Source organism: Eleutherodactylus coqui, chromosome 6 (assembly GCF_035609145.1).
Source record: "Eleutherodactylus coqui strain aEleCoq1 chromosome 6, aEleCoq1.hap1, whole genome shotgun sequence".
In the NCBI taxonomy this organism is placed as follows: Eukaryota; Metazoa; Chordata; class Amphibia; order Anura; family Eleutherodactylidae; genus Eleutherodactylus; species Eleutherodactylus coqui.
This window is the reverse complement of record NC_089842.1, coordinates 71,168,320-71,185,249: the sequence shown is the minus strand read 5'-3', so window position 1 is coordinate 71,185,249 and position 16,930 is coordinate 71,168,320. Positions and strand designations below refer to the sequence as shown.

Sequence of the window (16,930 nt, the reverse complement as noted above, 5' to 3'; positions counted from 1 at the left end):
GCAGAGGCCCGCACAGAAATGTCACACCTGACGCGCCGGATCCGCACTGCGCATTCCTGCAGCGGGATCCGACCCGGCCGTCTGCAGGTGGCCTTAACAGTGGATTTGCAATGCAGATCTGCTGTGGAAAGTTTGCTGCAGACACTCTGTAGAAAATTCCGCCTATGACGGAGTCAGATGAAATAGCGTAGCATGCGCATTTTATCCACAAATGTTATGTCGGTTCTGTGCCAGAGGCTTCGAATGTCCCCTCCAGTGCATAGGTGAACACGGCCGCCAATTGTGCACCCCTGCTATAGAGAAAGCAAGAATTCCAGAAATTTTGGCTTTACGGCCTCAAAGTTTTTAAAGTCTTAAAGGGGTTGTCTCGCGGCAGCAAGTGGGGTTATACACTTCTGTATGGCCATATTAATGCACTTTGTAATATACATCGTGCATTAATTATGAGCCATACAGAAGTTATTCACTTCCCTTCCCTGCGCTGGCGTCCCCGTCTCCATGGCTCCGTCTAACTTCAGCGTCTAATCGCCTGATTAGACGCGCTTGCGCAGAAGGGTCTGAAGTTAGACGGAGCCATGGAGACGGGGACGCCAGCGCAGGAAAGGTAAGTGAATAACTTCTGTATGGCTCATATTTAATGCACGATGTATATTACAAAGTGCATTAATATGGCCATACAGAAGTGTATAACCCCACTTGCTATCGCAAGACAACCCCTTTAAGGGCTGGATTTTAATGAGGGTTAATTTTCTCCCTTTTTAACAAATGTGTTTCGGCTTTGCCCATTGACATGCAAAATCTTAGGAATATCATAGATGTGGAATACAGATGAAAATGTTGTCAGTTTAAGAATCCAACAAGCATCTTCCAGGATACTCCAAACGATGAATTTTAGGCGGATCAGAAAATTCTACCTGCTGCTAATTAAAGGTAATTTAATCGCAAATCAAAATAGCTAATTATAAACATGCCTGGGTTATTAAATCAATTCTGGTCTTCTGAAGTGTTCCTAATTATGTCTCTCTACCTGCCTCCAAAGCAGGTAATTGCAGGATTCGGTGGTTGCTATACTCTACTCATAAGCTCCTCTACTAGACGCAGATTTTTTTACTTTTAATCTCCTTGAGGAGAAAGGCCATATTATTGTTTACTGCTGGGCCCATTCAGTTGGGCGGTTATCCTTTCCGTGTTCTAGCCACACAGACATTTTTTAGGTGGCTCATTGGTCCATACAGGTCCTATTCTGGTCCGTATTCATGGACTGGAGTCATCAAAAGTTTACTGGAGCGGAGAAAAAAATCAACACAGATTTTACGCACATGCGCATTAGGTTACATATGCATTTGCCGGGACACAGTAATAAAAAATTGACCAATTCGGCCTTCTTGCTTTCTTTTTTGCACACACAGAAGGCACAAGGATGCAAGAAAAAAAAAAGGACACAAAAACCGCGTGCAACACGGTTAGGAGGAGATGATGATGATATGGCGGCCATGGGTGCTTTATAGATTACTGCTCTGAAAACCTCTCGTGCCAGAAATCCCCTTATTAAAAGCTAATGTCATTAAAAGGCAATGTATCGCTTTCTTACAAACGAAGACCAGATAATGGAACATATTTTTACTAATTGCTTCTTGCTTTCTGATTGCATAGCTTTTACGCTCTTCTTTCCATGATGGCCGACATGTTGCCTATGCTGACGCTCTAAGCTGTGAACAGCAGTTTAAAGGTTTGCTTTACAGCAGTGTCGCATTTTGATTTTTGACGGAACCTCTGACTGTAGGTTCCAGCCAAGTAGTGAACCCGACTTTAGGTAGCCGAACCCTCATATCCCTTTTATATTTGAGAACTCATCCAAGACAATTAAAAGTTGTCAAGTAGCAACCATCTCGGGGAATGTTTTATATGCCTCCCAACTGTCCCTATTTACGGAGTTCTATCCTCCACAGGCATCTAGCCTGGCTGAGCAAAGTGTGACTGCACACTTACAGCGGTTACATGGATATAATAAACCACAGTGAGAAAATAACCTACTGAAGTCTATGGAAGAGTGTTGTGGGCATGCTCTATGACCTGTGCAAAGGCCACTGTGGAGGGAGGGGGAGGAGGTGAGCTGTGACCATGACTTATTGTGAATGATGGATTCTGTTTGATCTGTTTATAGGTGTTACTTTTCATTGTAATCCCGCCTGTGATATTAATGACATGACTGCTGAGAAGTGATCTCTACAGAAGAGGAAGTGACAGAGTACCATCTGTGAAACTCAAAGGTCAGTGCAGAAACTTCATTTTTTTTCTTTTTATATTAAAAAAAAAATGGCAAAAAATAGAGTGTTTTAGCCAAAAACGTGATTTCAATAATAGAAAATTGCTTAATTATAGATTCCCATTAAAGTTTTTTTCTTTTAGAAATACACAATAATGGCCTATTTTTTCAGATAAGCTTTCAATACCCGATCAGTAGGAGTGGAGTCTGAGGACCACAACCCCCGCTGATTAGCAGAACTAAGGGCCCAAATGGCTTCCATAGCAATGCAATCTATTCATTGTTTTTCTAGACATGGAAGATGCAAGATCACACCTTAAGAATCCAATACATAAGCAGAGGTTCTTTGAATGGATTCACGTGTGGTGGGAATTTTACACTTTGGACAAATCCACAACGTTTGCATGTCTTACATACGGGCTTGGGTGCAGATTTCACACTTCACATTGCAATTATACCGCGTGATTCCACCCATGGACTTTCCAGCTGATGTTGGAGCCCCAGTGCAATGTTTAGTATTCCTATAACGTATTGGAGGAATCTGCTGCAGTAAACCTGATCGGTATGAAAGTTCTGTAACCTTGGGGTATGTTCATACAGGCAGACTCTACGTGAACTTTTTTCGCAAGTTATCAGACAGGTATGGGGCACTTCTGACATGTAGATTTACTGTGTAGTTGATGAGGAATACATATGGATTCGATGTCAAATGCGTTATTTGAACATACCCGGAGGCCGTGTTCACAAAGGGCGGCTCTGCCGCAGCAGCAAGGCCCCCTCCACCGGTTCTGAGAGGATTGAGAATTAGAGTTAAAGCCTGCTAGAAGGAAAAATGGGGAAATACAGGATACAAGCCGTTCTGATATTCTGCATGGAAAATTATCTAAACTTACAGCAGCAGAATTGTGGATGAGATTATTAAAATCTTGTCCACCCGCTGCAGAAACAATCTACGCTGAATTAGTGCAGAAGCCGACAAGCGGTGCAGAATTTAAATCCGTGGCAATTTTAGCAGCAGATTTGCAGTGCAGATTCCAATTCTTCAAATGGAGTGACATTAGCACCAAAATCCACATCAAAATCAGGACCATAGGGTTCAGATTTTGTGCTTCAAATCTACTGCTGATTTCGCACTATGGAAATTTCACAGCAAATCCGCCCCGTGTGGAAACAGCCTAAGGGCTCATGTCCACGGGCAAAATATGATTTAAGATCCGCAGCGGATATCCCGCATGCGGATCCGCATCCCATAGGGATGCATTGACCACCCGCGGGTAGATAAATACCCGCGGATCGTCAATAAAAGGGATTTTAAAAAAAATGGAGCATGGAAAAATCCGGACCATGCTCCATTTTCGTGCGGGTCTCCCGCGGGGACGGCTCCCGCGGGCTTCTATTGAAGCCTATGGAAGCTGTCCGGATCCGCGGGAGACCTAAAATAGGAATTTAAAGTATTTACCATCCGGCGCGGGCGGGGAAGGTCAGCTGTTCCTCACGGCCGCATCTTCCTTGCTTCGGCTCGGCGGATGTGCCCGGCGCATGCGCGCGGCACGTCGGCAACGTGCCGGCGACGTGCCGCCGGCGTCAGGAATTCATCCGCCGGCCGAAAATGAAGATCCGGCCGTGAGGAACAGCTGATCTTCTCCGCCCGCGCCGGATGGTAAATACTTTTAAATTCTTATTTTCGGCGCTCATGTCCGCGGGGCAGGAGGGACCCGCTGCAGATTCTACATGTAGAATCTGCAGCGGATCTGATTTTCCCCGTGGACATGAGGCCTAAGGGTGAATTCGCATGTGGAATTCCCAACGGTCAGCCCTCTAAAGATACATTTATGGAATACTCGATATGCCATAACCAATGTTAATGAAGGGAAAAAGGGAATATTGCTCTTCTTACCATGTCAGTCCATACTGGCCGTTCTAATTACCTTCATTATTCAATCCTACCTGCTGCTGCCTTTAACACTGCAAAAGCTAGGCGGCAACCCTATCAGAAAGTACTGTCTGCTCTGACGAAGTTCGACTTGATTTATTGATGTATTTTCTATTCATTTTACCTCCAAACATAAAAGAATGTAGCACCTCAAGCAATCTTCAATCTGGACTGATGCCATGCAGAAACTGCATTACAACCAGAAGCAAGTAACCCAATTTCAAGTAATGTTAATACAGAAAAAAACAAAAACAAAAAAAAAAAACAAAAAAAACAAAAAACACATGACTGGCGGTATCCAGGATTGGAAAAAGAAAACCACCACCACTCTGGTCCAGGAGTTGTGTCTAGCATTGTAACGGAGTTCTATTTGAAAAGGTGTTAATCAGGGAAAATCGTCATGTGATCCAGTCTGGGCCCAGCAGTGTTGGCACCTCCACTTCCTGCCTGGTTCTGACTCATTTCAATACCTAAGCCAGCCCCCGCTTTGTCATGACTGGTGAGGAGCTAACTTCTGAAAAGTTCGGTTTGGCTGGTTCACCAAAACATTTGCTAAAAGAAAACTTAAATGTTGCAAACTCTTCTGCTTCTGGTATGAACGCTAAGGTTGCATTCACGCCAGTGAGTAAATCGTGCAGGTTTTGTGTGTTGCGAGATGTACGAAACTCCTACGAAAATACAACCAGCTATTTGCATGGGCGATTTTTCCCTCAGCAATGCTGCGAAAGAGAAAAGAAAAAACTACTCATCCACGGCATGTTCTATTTTTGCACGAGTCTCGCAGGAGAATAGAACATGCAGATGTGCGGTCTCACACAGGACACCGTCGGGGGGTCCATGTATTGTGTGATGCGAGTCACACCTGAGAACGATTGGCACGATTTTGCTGCCTGTGTGCCACCTTAAGCCATAGCTTGAGATCTGCCTTCTTCTGCCGGCACCTAGAAGGGTTCTGTTACTTTACTAAGAGAGGAAACCGAAAGACAGGAAAAGCAAACGATGTTGTGCAGCAGCAGCAGCTGGGTGTAATGCAATCTCGCCTTCTCTTGGGCATTGCTCGAGTACGTCAGAGCGAAAGACAGTTATGACTGGTATGAAGATGTAGGTAGTCGGGTACCAGACACACTTGATGGAGCAACTCCGAGATAGCACTTAACCACTTCAGTGCCTCTACATAACAAAGCTTGTGTCAGGAGGGCAGCGCCAAAGCCATGGCCAAGAACTAGATTCTGCCTCTGTGGATAAGACTACTTTACGGGCTCACTCGGGCATACTTTTCTTCAATCTTTTTTTTCTCTGCTTGTAAAAAATTAACACGCCATGAATTTAAAAGATTTTTCATGGTGTTTTTGCTGACTTTTCTGTTACAGTCGTGGCATTCATTCGTGGTTGTTTTTCCAAGTCCTATAGAGAACCCTATTGGAAAAAGGTCAGCAAAAACCCGAGCATGCTGCCTGCAGAGAAAGGAGGCCACTGACCCGAAAACACAATATAAGTGGCCCAATAGAAATCAATGGGCTATTGGCATCTTGTATCGCGCAATGACAAAATGCCTGTGTGAGAGCGGCCTTAGGTTAATTTCACACGGGCAAGTACAATATGAGGCCGTGAATCACGCCGCCATTGGCGTTTTTATATCAAACCAATCCCACATCATGTGGGAGATGTCGCCATCCTGTCAGCAGCGGTGGAGGATCGCGAATTTCTCCCCTCATTTTCAATGAGAAACCTGGCATCGCGTACCCCTACCAGGGCCACCGGCCCCATTGAAAACAGTGGGCGCTGAGATGCGACAGCACGCCCAAAGATAAAACATGCAATTTGTTTTCTACATGGCCCCGCGATGCACGAAAGTATCGCTCATGTGTATGACCTCATTCAAAAGAATAGGGTTCATATTTGCACAAATTTTGCGCGATTTTCTTGCCCGTGTGAAGGCAGCCCTTGTCTAATTTTTTCTGGCATTTCTAGACGTTTTCAAAAAGTGTTAAGCAAGGTGCGAGCAGGTGTTCAATATGACGAAAATCATGAACGGATTTGTCTAAAATTAAGACTACAAGTCTGCCGCAACAACAATAGTAAATGTGCGCCATCGTTTGAAGCACATTTTCAAGTTCACTACAGACTTTTATGTAACATCTGGCTGCAGAGTTTTTGGGCAAGAAAAAAACCCTGAAAAAAAAAAACTCAGTGGTTCTAGGAGAAAAAAAAAACAACAGTTCAGAAGGAATGGGAAATATAAAACGAAAACTTATACCTCTCCTTAAGGCTGGAGCTACTTTGAAAAAGCTGCTGCGTGTGAAACCACCCTAAGTACTGGAAGTATGGACACCTAAATCCCTGCAGTTCGCCCGCCACAGTACTGCGCTCACACATGCCATAGACTTACACTCTGCCAGGCCCAGTACTGCGCTCACACATGCCATACACTTACACTCTGCCAGGACCAGTACTGCGCTCACACATGCCACACACAGTTACACTCCACCCGGCCTAGTACTGCGCTCACGCATGCCATACGCTTACACTGCGCCCCAGCCTAGTACTGCGCTCACACATGCCACACACCTACACTCTGCCAGGCCTAGTACTGCGCTCACACATGCCACACACCTACACTCTGCCAGGCCCAATACTGCGCTCACACATGCCACACACAGTTACACTCCATCCGGCCTAGTACTGCGCTCACGCATGCCATACACTTACACTGCGCCCCAGCCTAGTACTGCGCTCACACATGCCACACACCTACACTCTGCCAGGCCTAGTACTGCGCTCACACATGCCACACACCTACACTCTGCCAGGCCTAGTACTGCGCTCACACATGCCACACACCTACACTCTGCCAGGCCTAGTACTGCGCTCACGCATGCCACACACCTACACTCTGCCCGGCCTAATACTGCGCTCACGCATGCCATACACTTACACTCCACCCGGCCTAATACTGCGCTCACGCATGCCATACACTTACACTCCACCCGGCCTAGTACTGCGCTCACACATGCCATACACTTACACTCTGCCAGGCCTAGTACTGCGCTCACACATGCCATACACTTACACTCTGCCAGGCCTAGTACTGCGCTCACACATGCCATACACTTACACTCTGCCAGGCCCAGTACTGCGCTCACACATGCCATACACTTACACTCTGCCAGGCCTAGTACTGCGCTCACACATGCCATACACTTACACTCTGCCAGGCCTAGTACTGCGCTCACACATGCCATACACTTACACTCTGCCAGGCCTAGTACTGCGCTCACACATGCCATACACTTACACTCTGCCAGGCCTAGTACTGCGCTCACACATGCCATACACTTACACTCTGCCAGGCCTAGTACTGCGCTCACACATGCCATACACTTACACTCTGCCAGGCCTAGTACTGCGCTCACACATGCCATACACTTACACTCTGCCAGGCCTAGTACTGCGCTCACACATGCCATACACTTACACTCTGCCAGGCCTAGTACTGCGCTCACACATGCCATACACTTACACTCTGCCAGGCCTAGTACTGCGCTCACACATGCCATACACTTACACTCTGCCAGGCCTAGTACTGCGCTCACACATGCCATACACTTACACTCTGCCAGGCCCAGTACTGCGCTCACACATGCCATACACTTACACTCCACCCGGCCCAGTACTGCACTCACACATACCATACACTTACACTCCACCCGGCCCAGTACTGCACTCACACATACCATACACTTACACGCCGCCCGGCCTAGTACTGCGCTCACACATGCCATACACTTACACTCTGCCCGGCCTAGTACTGCGCTCACGCATGCCATACATTTACATTGGATTACAGGAGCAGGTAATAACTGGGTTACAACAGGCTGACCCACCACTCACACAGCCACACTATGCATGATCTCCCATTGTCTTCATAGAAATGTAAAGGTATTTTCCGTGCATTCCAATAGGATAAGTTGCTCCCATCCTAGTAAAGCCTGGTATTTGTCATCCTGCGGAGTGGAGCCTTCTCAGACCCCATATTATAAGACACCATTATAGTGATAAAGATCTGATCTGGGGCAGATAGCAAACAATCCGAGACCCAAACATTATAACTATTTATACATTAGTGCTATGAACCAATCAGTGGGGTCATAGCAAATACGTAAAAGAAACCTACATAGTGAAGATATCAGTGCAGTGGACTATTGCAAGTGACCCTCCGATTCTGGAGAAACAAAGATGGCCGCATCACTTCTCCGACTACCCTTAAAGAGACTGTCACCTAATTTTAGCCCTGTAAGCTTATGGGCTGAAAGTAGGCGACTCACTGAGTCCGGGCATGTAAGTGTTATACTTACCTTCCCCATCGTTCCCCTGGTGTTAGCACTGAAAGGCGCATCTCAGTGCATTGAGTGGTGCACTACGTAGCCCACCCATTCTAATTTTATAATGGGCGGACTACTTAGCAGCGCCCCTCAATCCACTGAGCAGCGGCTTCCAGATCTGACACTCGGGGGAGAAGGATAAAACATAGATCCCTGGACTCAGCCAGCCGCCTAGTTTCAGCCTACAAGCTTAACTAATCAGGGTAAAAGTAGGCGACAGCGTCTTTACACTACCAATGCATACTAAGTCACAATGTGCACCAGACATAGAAGTGATGCGTCCATCTTTGTCCAGGATCAGAGGGTCGCTTCAATACTTTCCCATCACCACTCATCATTTTAGGTTATTAAATGGGCTTTCTAACACTCGGGGAAAAAGTAGTTGACGGTACTAAATGGTGTGAACAAGCCCTTAGTTTTCTGACGCTTTGGGTTCTGGTTTCCAGCTCCGTTACGGGAGCAACTAAACAGAACCCAATGACCAAATGGAACAGTCATATGACGGAACCGAATGAGCCCCATTGACTATAATGGGGTCCATTCAGTGTCCAGGCAGCTTTTTGGAATTTGATTAGGGCGAAATAGTGCTGCATGCAAAGCCATTTCATCCTGTATTTTAATGGAAATCAGCAACAGAGGCTCCGAATGAAACCGCCAACACTGTTAGAAACCGGCCCTAAAGGTGCCCTCACTAGCCAGATGTTCCCCGGCTGCATCACAGCCATTCGTGGCCCCACCGCTCTGGAACTAGGAAGTTGCTGCAATGGTCAGGTGCCATTCATTTTGAAAGGGACTGCTCAGCCAATGACAGGCTTCAGTAATCACATGCCGTTCACGGCAAAATCCCTGACCAAGCCTTGGTTGGCCGAGCAGTCACACGCAGAGTTAACGGCATGTGAAAGCTGCAGCAACTACCTGCTTGCAGAATGGTGGATGCCGGAGTGGCTGCGAAGCACCTGGGGACACCAGTCCGGGGATTATGCCTTGGGCCGCTGATACACTAGCATATTTGGATCTTTGCTCATTCACAGACACATTATAGCTCATGGGGCTATACACTGCCATTTTTTTTTTAAGCTGACTAATGGCCATTGTGACAAAACTCATTGTGTGTCCGCTTGTCAATTTGAGGGCAGTTCGTGTATCAGACGCAATTTGCCACCAAATCTTCAGACGTCTTACATGTAAACTTTAATGCAGATTTGGATACGGATTTGCGACGGATTTTACAAAGGGTGAAATCGGATGCCGATCCATGTCAAACCCACAGGTAAGACGGGCACATCTTGCAGCAGATTTCTCCGGTGTGAATCCACCCGAAGGGCCTCTTCACCTACACAATGTTTTCAGCACTTTTAAATGCTTGTAAAAAACACGCCATGGCTTTCAAGCATTTTTATGATAGTTTCCCTTGGCAATTTCTCTATTTTCCTACATTTGTAACGTGTTTTTTCTGGCATTTTTGAAATCCTATAGAGAAACCCACAGGAAAAACGCCGGAAAAAAAAACACAACATAACCAAAGCATAGCGCCTTATCGAAGAAGAAAAAAAAAGCCACAAACCCCAAAAATGCCACAAACAAAAACATTCTGCAGACTTTTCAATCATTTACTGAAGAGTTTTAAGCAACATCCACCTGCAGCTCTTTTACCAGAAATAAAAAGTTGGAAATATGTTGTATGAACCCAGCCTCTAGGTGCTAACTGGAGATGAGCGAGCGTACTCGTTAAGGCAAATTACTCGAGCGAGTATCGCCATTTTCGAGTACATGCGTGCTCGTCCGAAAAGATTCGGGGGGCGGCGGGGGTGGGGAGAGGGCGAGGGAGATCTCCCTCGCCACATCGCCCCCCACCCCCACCCCCACAATCTTTTCGGACGAGCACGCATGTACTCGAAAATGGCGATACTCGCTCGAGTAATTTGCCTTAACGAGTACGCTCGCTCATCTCTAGTGCTAACTCGTCGCAGATTTAGTGCAGATCTGCAGCAGATTTCACACTTTTAATTGAATTCCAATGGAAAAGGTGAAATCTGCTGCAGATCCGCACCAAAATCCATAGGAAATCTGTGACGTGTGAACGCAGCCGATATCGGTTTTGGAGAAACATGTATCCTAAGACACGCCTTTAGGTCATTTATGTAGTCGATCTGAATTCATCATTTAAGGGTGGTTTCACATCTGCAGGAAGTTCCATCGCAGATCGGGTTGCACATACCGGAGGAAAAAGGCTGAATGCAACGCTTTTTCTTCTGCCCCCAAACCGGTCAGCAAGGTAAAAAGCGGGGAAACTGCCATTAGAGTTAATGGTGTCCGCCTGACGGTGTTCATTTCTTTCCACAGCCCAAACCGTTTGACCGCAGGGATTCCCCTTTCCTGCTTCCCAAACGAAGCAGGAAAGCAGAATCCCCAACGCAGGTGTGAAAGCACCCCAACTCTGGAAATGCATGGTCTGGGATTGCTGGGTTTACTTGCAGCCCCATGTACAAAAAAAAGTGACCAAATGACAAACTTAGCTCTGCTACATCTGTATTTAGATATACAGTATATTAACTATTAGCATTCTGGCCAACTTAATAAGCAATACTTATCAGATGCTGCATTCAGTGACGTTTTACTCCAACGCCACAAAGTCATAACTATACAGGTAGAAATCTAACACACCGGGCGGACAAGCAGAATATGGCCCAATATAGGAAATTAAAGGGGGACTGAACCAAATGAACTAGATTTCCACATGAGTGAGACATTACAAACCATTTTAATCCTCTTTCAATATGATATATTGTTATATATTGTAATTTATAACATCAGTTAGCTTATGATTAGCCCTAATATGTCATAGAGAAACAATTCCCTCTCTCATTTATATAGTGCATAGTCATCACTTTGTGAGCCCCAATGGGGACAGGGACTAAATGATCGAAATTCTCCTGTTAATACATTTCGGAGTGCAGGAGTAAACCCATGCAAACCAGGGGAGAACACAAACTCCACCCAGATGTTGTCCTTCGTCAGATTTGAACACGGGACCCCAGTGCTGCAGGTGATCACATCCTACGTACAGCGCAGCACAATGTGTTGCCGCTATAAAAATAACCAATAATAGTGATCTTAACATAAAAAGATACATTTTAAAACTTCCACCTCCTGTCCTTCTGCACTACTTGGCTCTGCTACAACTGCAATAAAGTGCCAACTTCTTCAAATGTAGCAGAGCTCACATTGTACGATGTGGTTTTACTGCAAAACCTGCTACACTACACAATGCAAAAGATAGAAATACAACATATTTGCAAAGTATATAAACCGTTGTGTAACCAAATGTGGATCGGCTCCAGCTGTTTAACATGAAGCAGGCCATAGACACAGAGCCCAGTGATAACAGGAGTATGCCGAATAATAATAATAGTGCTCCTAAAGATACTATAGACAGGCGCAAAATGTACACATTCCAGCGTAGGCATGAATATAAACCATGAATGGGAGTTAATAAACGGAAGCGCAATATCAGACATGGAAAGTCTTTCCAGAAAAATGTGCAAGATATATGCACAAGCAAAAAAAGAAGAAAACCAACATGACCTGAATTCAGGGTCAAGTAAACTTGCGCAATATGAAAAAAGCAACACTTCTTGTCTCCCAACAGGAAATTAATGTAAAGACTGGCCTCTTGTATGCTGCTTACTGGAAGTTAGAGCATCAACCTGCTCCGATATTGTGAGAGGACGGGGCTCACGCCAACTCAGCCCTAATCTTCACCCGGAGTGTTGGACTAAACATTCATCTACAAGTTACTTGTGCACTGAATACCAAAACCCCTTTTTTATTTAATTGGGGGGCATGAGAAATACCAGGAATTACCTGGGTGATTGCTTTAGGTCCTATGCAGAATATCCCGTGCCCGGTGCTTGTACTGGAAACGATGCCGATTCTGCACAGCTAATGCCGCTGCAGAGAATCCGCCGCTGTGTGTGAACATACCCAAAGGCTGGTTACACAGAGCTGGTCGAAGAAAACCGCTGCGGCCAAATGTCTGCTGAAAGCCAGTGGGGCGTTAGAGAAACCCACAGCAGGCAGTGCAGGTTTTTATGGCGTTTTTGCTCCCTTTCATATCAGTGGTTTTTTTCCTTCTTCGGCTTCCAAAACGCAGCGTGCGTTAAGGCTGTATTCACACGGGCGACTGCGATTTTGGTCTGTAAAAACTGTTTGATTTGTGCGATTTTCACACAGGATTTCCATCCGTTTTGCATCTGTCTTTCATGCACATAAAAAAGTGCAAAAATGTACAGGCGCTACACTTCCTGGTTCTCTTTGTATTTAATTTATGGTCGCCATGGTTACATGCGTTAAAAAAAAAAATAAAAAAAAAAAAAAAGGCTCCCACTTGTATCATGTTTTTTTTTTTTACTAAAGCACTTATTGACTTAGGATGTGCTGAGTTTTTTTATTTGTTTATTTTTTTATATACGCAAATTGTGCATCCGATTAAAATACCTGCACACGTGAATATCCGCACGCAGATCAATGTGTTTATTTCCGTGCAATTTTGGACTGATTTTTTTTTGTTTGGAAATCGCATAGAAAAATCACATCCATGTGAATAAACCCCAAAGTGACATCCTGAAGGTTTAAAATCCGCAACGCACGCCGGTCCATTCGCACTGCTGCTTTTCTCCACAGTGTGCGGATGTGAGGTCTTAAAATCCCATCCGTGGTGCTTAGACTGTAAACACTGCTGATTCTGCACAGACAATTCTGCTGTCAAAAATCTGCAGTTTTTCCAACCTGTGTGAACAGACCCAAAAGCTGGCTTCACACATAGTTCATTTAAAGAAAAACGCAAAAAAAAAAAATACTGCAGCCAAAATGTTTGCAGAAAGCCAATAAAATATCATGAAATGCACAACAAAATGTGCATTTTTCTCTCACTTTTGGATCAGTGGTGGGTTTTGTTTCATAACGCAGAGCGCTGTAGGTCGGCTTTTATCATAGATTTCTCTATACGACAAAAAAAAAAAAAAAGACAAAAGTATGTGCATAAAAGCGCCACAAAAAGAAAAAAAAAAAGCTTGATCAAAAATAATGCAAAACAACTGGCACAAAAATGCGAGTGTAAAGAAAGCCAAGAAGCGTTATATGATACATATTGTGAAAATATACAACTGAGCACAAATAAATGGTTGAAAATATTAAATGCTACATTGTATCTGTTTTACAACCAGGTTATGTATCTTCTTATGCTTTGGGGAGAATGTTCTAAATCCTCCTTGGAGATGATAGAGTTACTATCTTGAAAAGAAAACAATGAAAAAGAAACTATAACTAAGGAAACCTCGGTATCACACATCCTCCTCCTGTACCACCCCATCTGACAGATAACTGGAGGACAAGAAGTTGCAGCCAGTTGGACTCATTCTCCCGGCCGCTGATATACAGAGGGGCTCATTTTAAAGGCACTTTTTCCACGTTGGATACAATTATGAACGGGATCCCTGGCAACAGTGACCCAAGAATTGGTATATAAAGCAGAATCAAGTGTCTTAACACATCATAGCTGAGCCACAGCAAAGGGTTTGGGACATTGGCATGAAATCGATCCGCAGGGCCGGGATCACAAAAACTTCCAAAAAGGGTGAATTCGCCCAGATGCAGAAAACATTAAGTTATAAGACGTTAGCTACGATGTAGCACAATAGTGTCATTGGAGTTCTGACGTCCCACCAGTCATGTTAATGACTGCTACATCTGTGCCTGGCATATTGGGTACAGAATTCCTGCATCTCTTCCTTTCATCTTAAAGGGTCTTGCAAAAATCCACGCGCCTATTGCAAAAAAAAAAAAACGGAACGTATTTGCAAATCGCAGAAATTTACGCCCCATGCAAATATCCGCTGACAACCGGACAGCAAAGGTAAAAGTTGCATAAAAGAATAAACGGCTCCACCATATATCTATCACCCCGGGGGCGGTAATATTACTTAGCAATAGCTTTCGGTGGCACGTTTGCCTGCTGACCGCAGCAACATATGGTTTCCTAGATTTCCTTTGGGGACTATAGATTTCTTCCACACTCCAAAAAAAAAAAAAAAATCATACTGGTTCTCTGCAACATCTACGTATATGCGATCTCCGTACGGCGATGCGGAATACATTGGCGCTATATCAATGATGTTCGCCGACAATGTGCAAGGAAATAAATACTTATGGTCAATGCTTGTATTTTCTATACGGAGCATACGGGTGACGATTAGTCGACAGCTCCATATGTTGGCAAATTTTTTAGGAAAAAGACAAAAAAATGCATTTTCGGAAATAACATTTAAAGAAACCCGAGAAACAACAGTGAAGTATCCCAAGACAAAGACATTACTGCCACCTGTAGCTCCCACGCCATATAGAAATGCCCAGTGCCAATACTTGCCTCGGTTTTGGTAATACGGTGTCTTGCCAGCTTCACCACGGCGAAATTCCCTTTCCCTAAAGTGCGTTCTATGTCATAGAATCCGACCCGGACAGGACCCCTCTGTACATGCCTCTGACAATCCGCCATGACCATGCTGGGACCCCGGCCAGAGAGGCAAATGACAAAGGGGCAAAAGACATCAACTGGCACGATCACACCCCCTTTAAGTGTGCACGGGCAAAAGGAGACGCTGCAGCAGCAGATGCCAACCGTACAACAATGCCCCCATCAGCGCCGGCTGTCCTCGCATTCTATAGGTGCCTTGCAGGTATATAGGGGAAGGGGGGGTTGCTGCTGATACAAAGAAACAATTTCCAGCTAGTGATTACAATGCATTGTCCAAAAAATAAAAATAAAAATTAATAAAAAATAAATAAAAATAACTGTACTTTATGACAATTAGGTGAGCCGGAAAAATCAGGAGAGGCAAATCCCATGTAGAATGCGGAGGAGAGACCTTGGAGTTGTCATTGTCCTGGAGTTGGGACTAGCCACAATTCCACATCCATGGCAGATGCAGGCTGGAGCTCGTCCCCTGGAAAGTCACTTAATGAAGTTGTTGCAGCAGTAGGCAGGGGCATGGAGGCGAGGAGTTGTGTGCCCACAGTGTGCCACTCGGGGAGTGGAGGCAGCTGTGCAGGAAGCAGTGTGCAGCGGCTCTCTACAAGGCTCTGCTGCTTGCACAAGGCATCATGTTCTCAGGGCTGATGGCCATTGACGTCAGAGCTGCAGGAGGTCTCCTGGGCGGGGCTTCGGCTTCTCGTTTTTTTTTGTTTTTTTTTTCACTTTCTTCACAGCTCGCTTGCCAAATGGGTTGCCCCTAGCAACCGGAGCCAGCGCTGACGTCAGAGCCCTCTGCATAGGCTGTCAATCAAGGCTAGAGCGGGAGAGTGTGTGCGCGCGAGCGTGGAGCGGTTACCTCAGAGGTCACAGTCACTGAGGAGAAGCTGCACCGCCATGCTGGCTGTTCTATACATGGACTGACTGAAATAAAACTTGTATATATATACACCACAGCCATAAACTTATGTCATTCCCCCATACCATCAAGATACATTGCGGTTATATTGTATATCAGTCGCGTAATACAAAGCGTTTACACATCGAAATACGTGGATTCATGGCGCATTTTGGCTTTTTTTACGCTTGAAAATGCGCAGTGATGCACACAAAAAAACGCAGGAAGGTGCAGGAGGTTTCCGTCCTCACACAGGCGTTGCTGAAAGCGCCGTGATTTAAATGCGGCCGACGTCGGCTGTTAGCGCTATTTATCATTGATGAGGAGCGCTAAACGCCCGAAAATAGAACAGACTCCACTCAAAAATCGTGATAAGTGCCGCGATGGAGCGGCTGTGTGAGAGGCGCCATTGAAAACGCTGAAAAAACACGTCTGTATGGGAGGCCTTCGGGTTTAAACAGACAGACGTGTTTGCGCCCCTTTTTTGTGCACGTGAAACTCAGCCCATAAAACGTGACGCACTGAACCTATTGATTTCAATGGGTTTGTTCTCATGAGCGTGCTTCTTGCGCTATACTAGCGAGCAAGAAAAGATAAGTCTTGCCCGATCTTTCTGCGTTTTATGCAGCGAGCTGCCATAGTAGGCTGAGGCAGGTTCAAGAAGGGGAGGGTGCGACCAGCGGACAACGCAGGGAAGAAAAGACGGACGGCCCTCGTTAGGCTTTAATAGCCATTTACACGCCAAGATAGTGTATGGCGATTGGCGGCATGCAGGAAGTACGCAATGTCATAGTGAACGCGTTGCGCAATTGTCTCCTGCAGGCAGCACACAGCGATTTATGCCCATGTGAAGCTGCCCTAATGAGTCCCTGATGTGTTCTTTTTCCAGCGGAACTATGCAGTATATCATGCATCCCCTAGCGTA

The 16,930-nt window shown here is 45.4% G+C and overlaps 1 protein-coding gene across 1 annotated transcript in view; it reads right to left on the bottom strand.

Moving 5' to 3' along the window:
* The window catches only part of SIK2 (salt inducible kinase 2), a 143,640-nt gene extending 127,912 nt beyond the window's left edge, over window positions 1-15,728 (bottom strand). Inside the window, exons 1-2 of the mRNA XM_066606967.1 lie at window positions 15,437-15,728; window positions 15,006-15,341 (exon numbers count right to left, since the gene is read on the bottom strand). Coding sequence (XP_066463064.1) covers window positions 15,006-15,140 — 135 coding nt within the window. The 5' untranslated portion in view covers window positions 15,141-15,341; window positions 15,437-15,728. The remainder of the gene's footprint in view (window positions 1-15,005; window positions 15,342-15,436) is intronic.
* Between the last annotated feature and the right edge of the window lie 1,202 nt (window positions 15,729-16,930).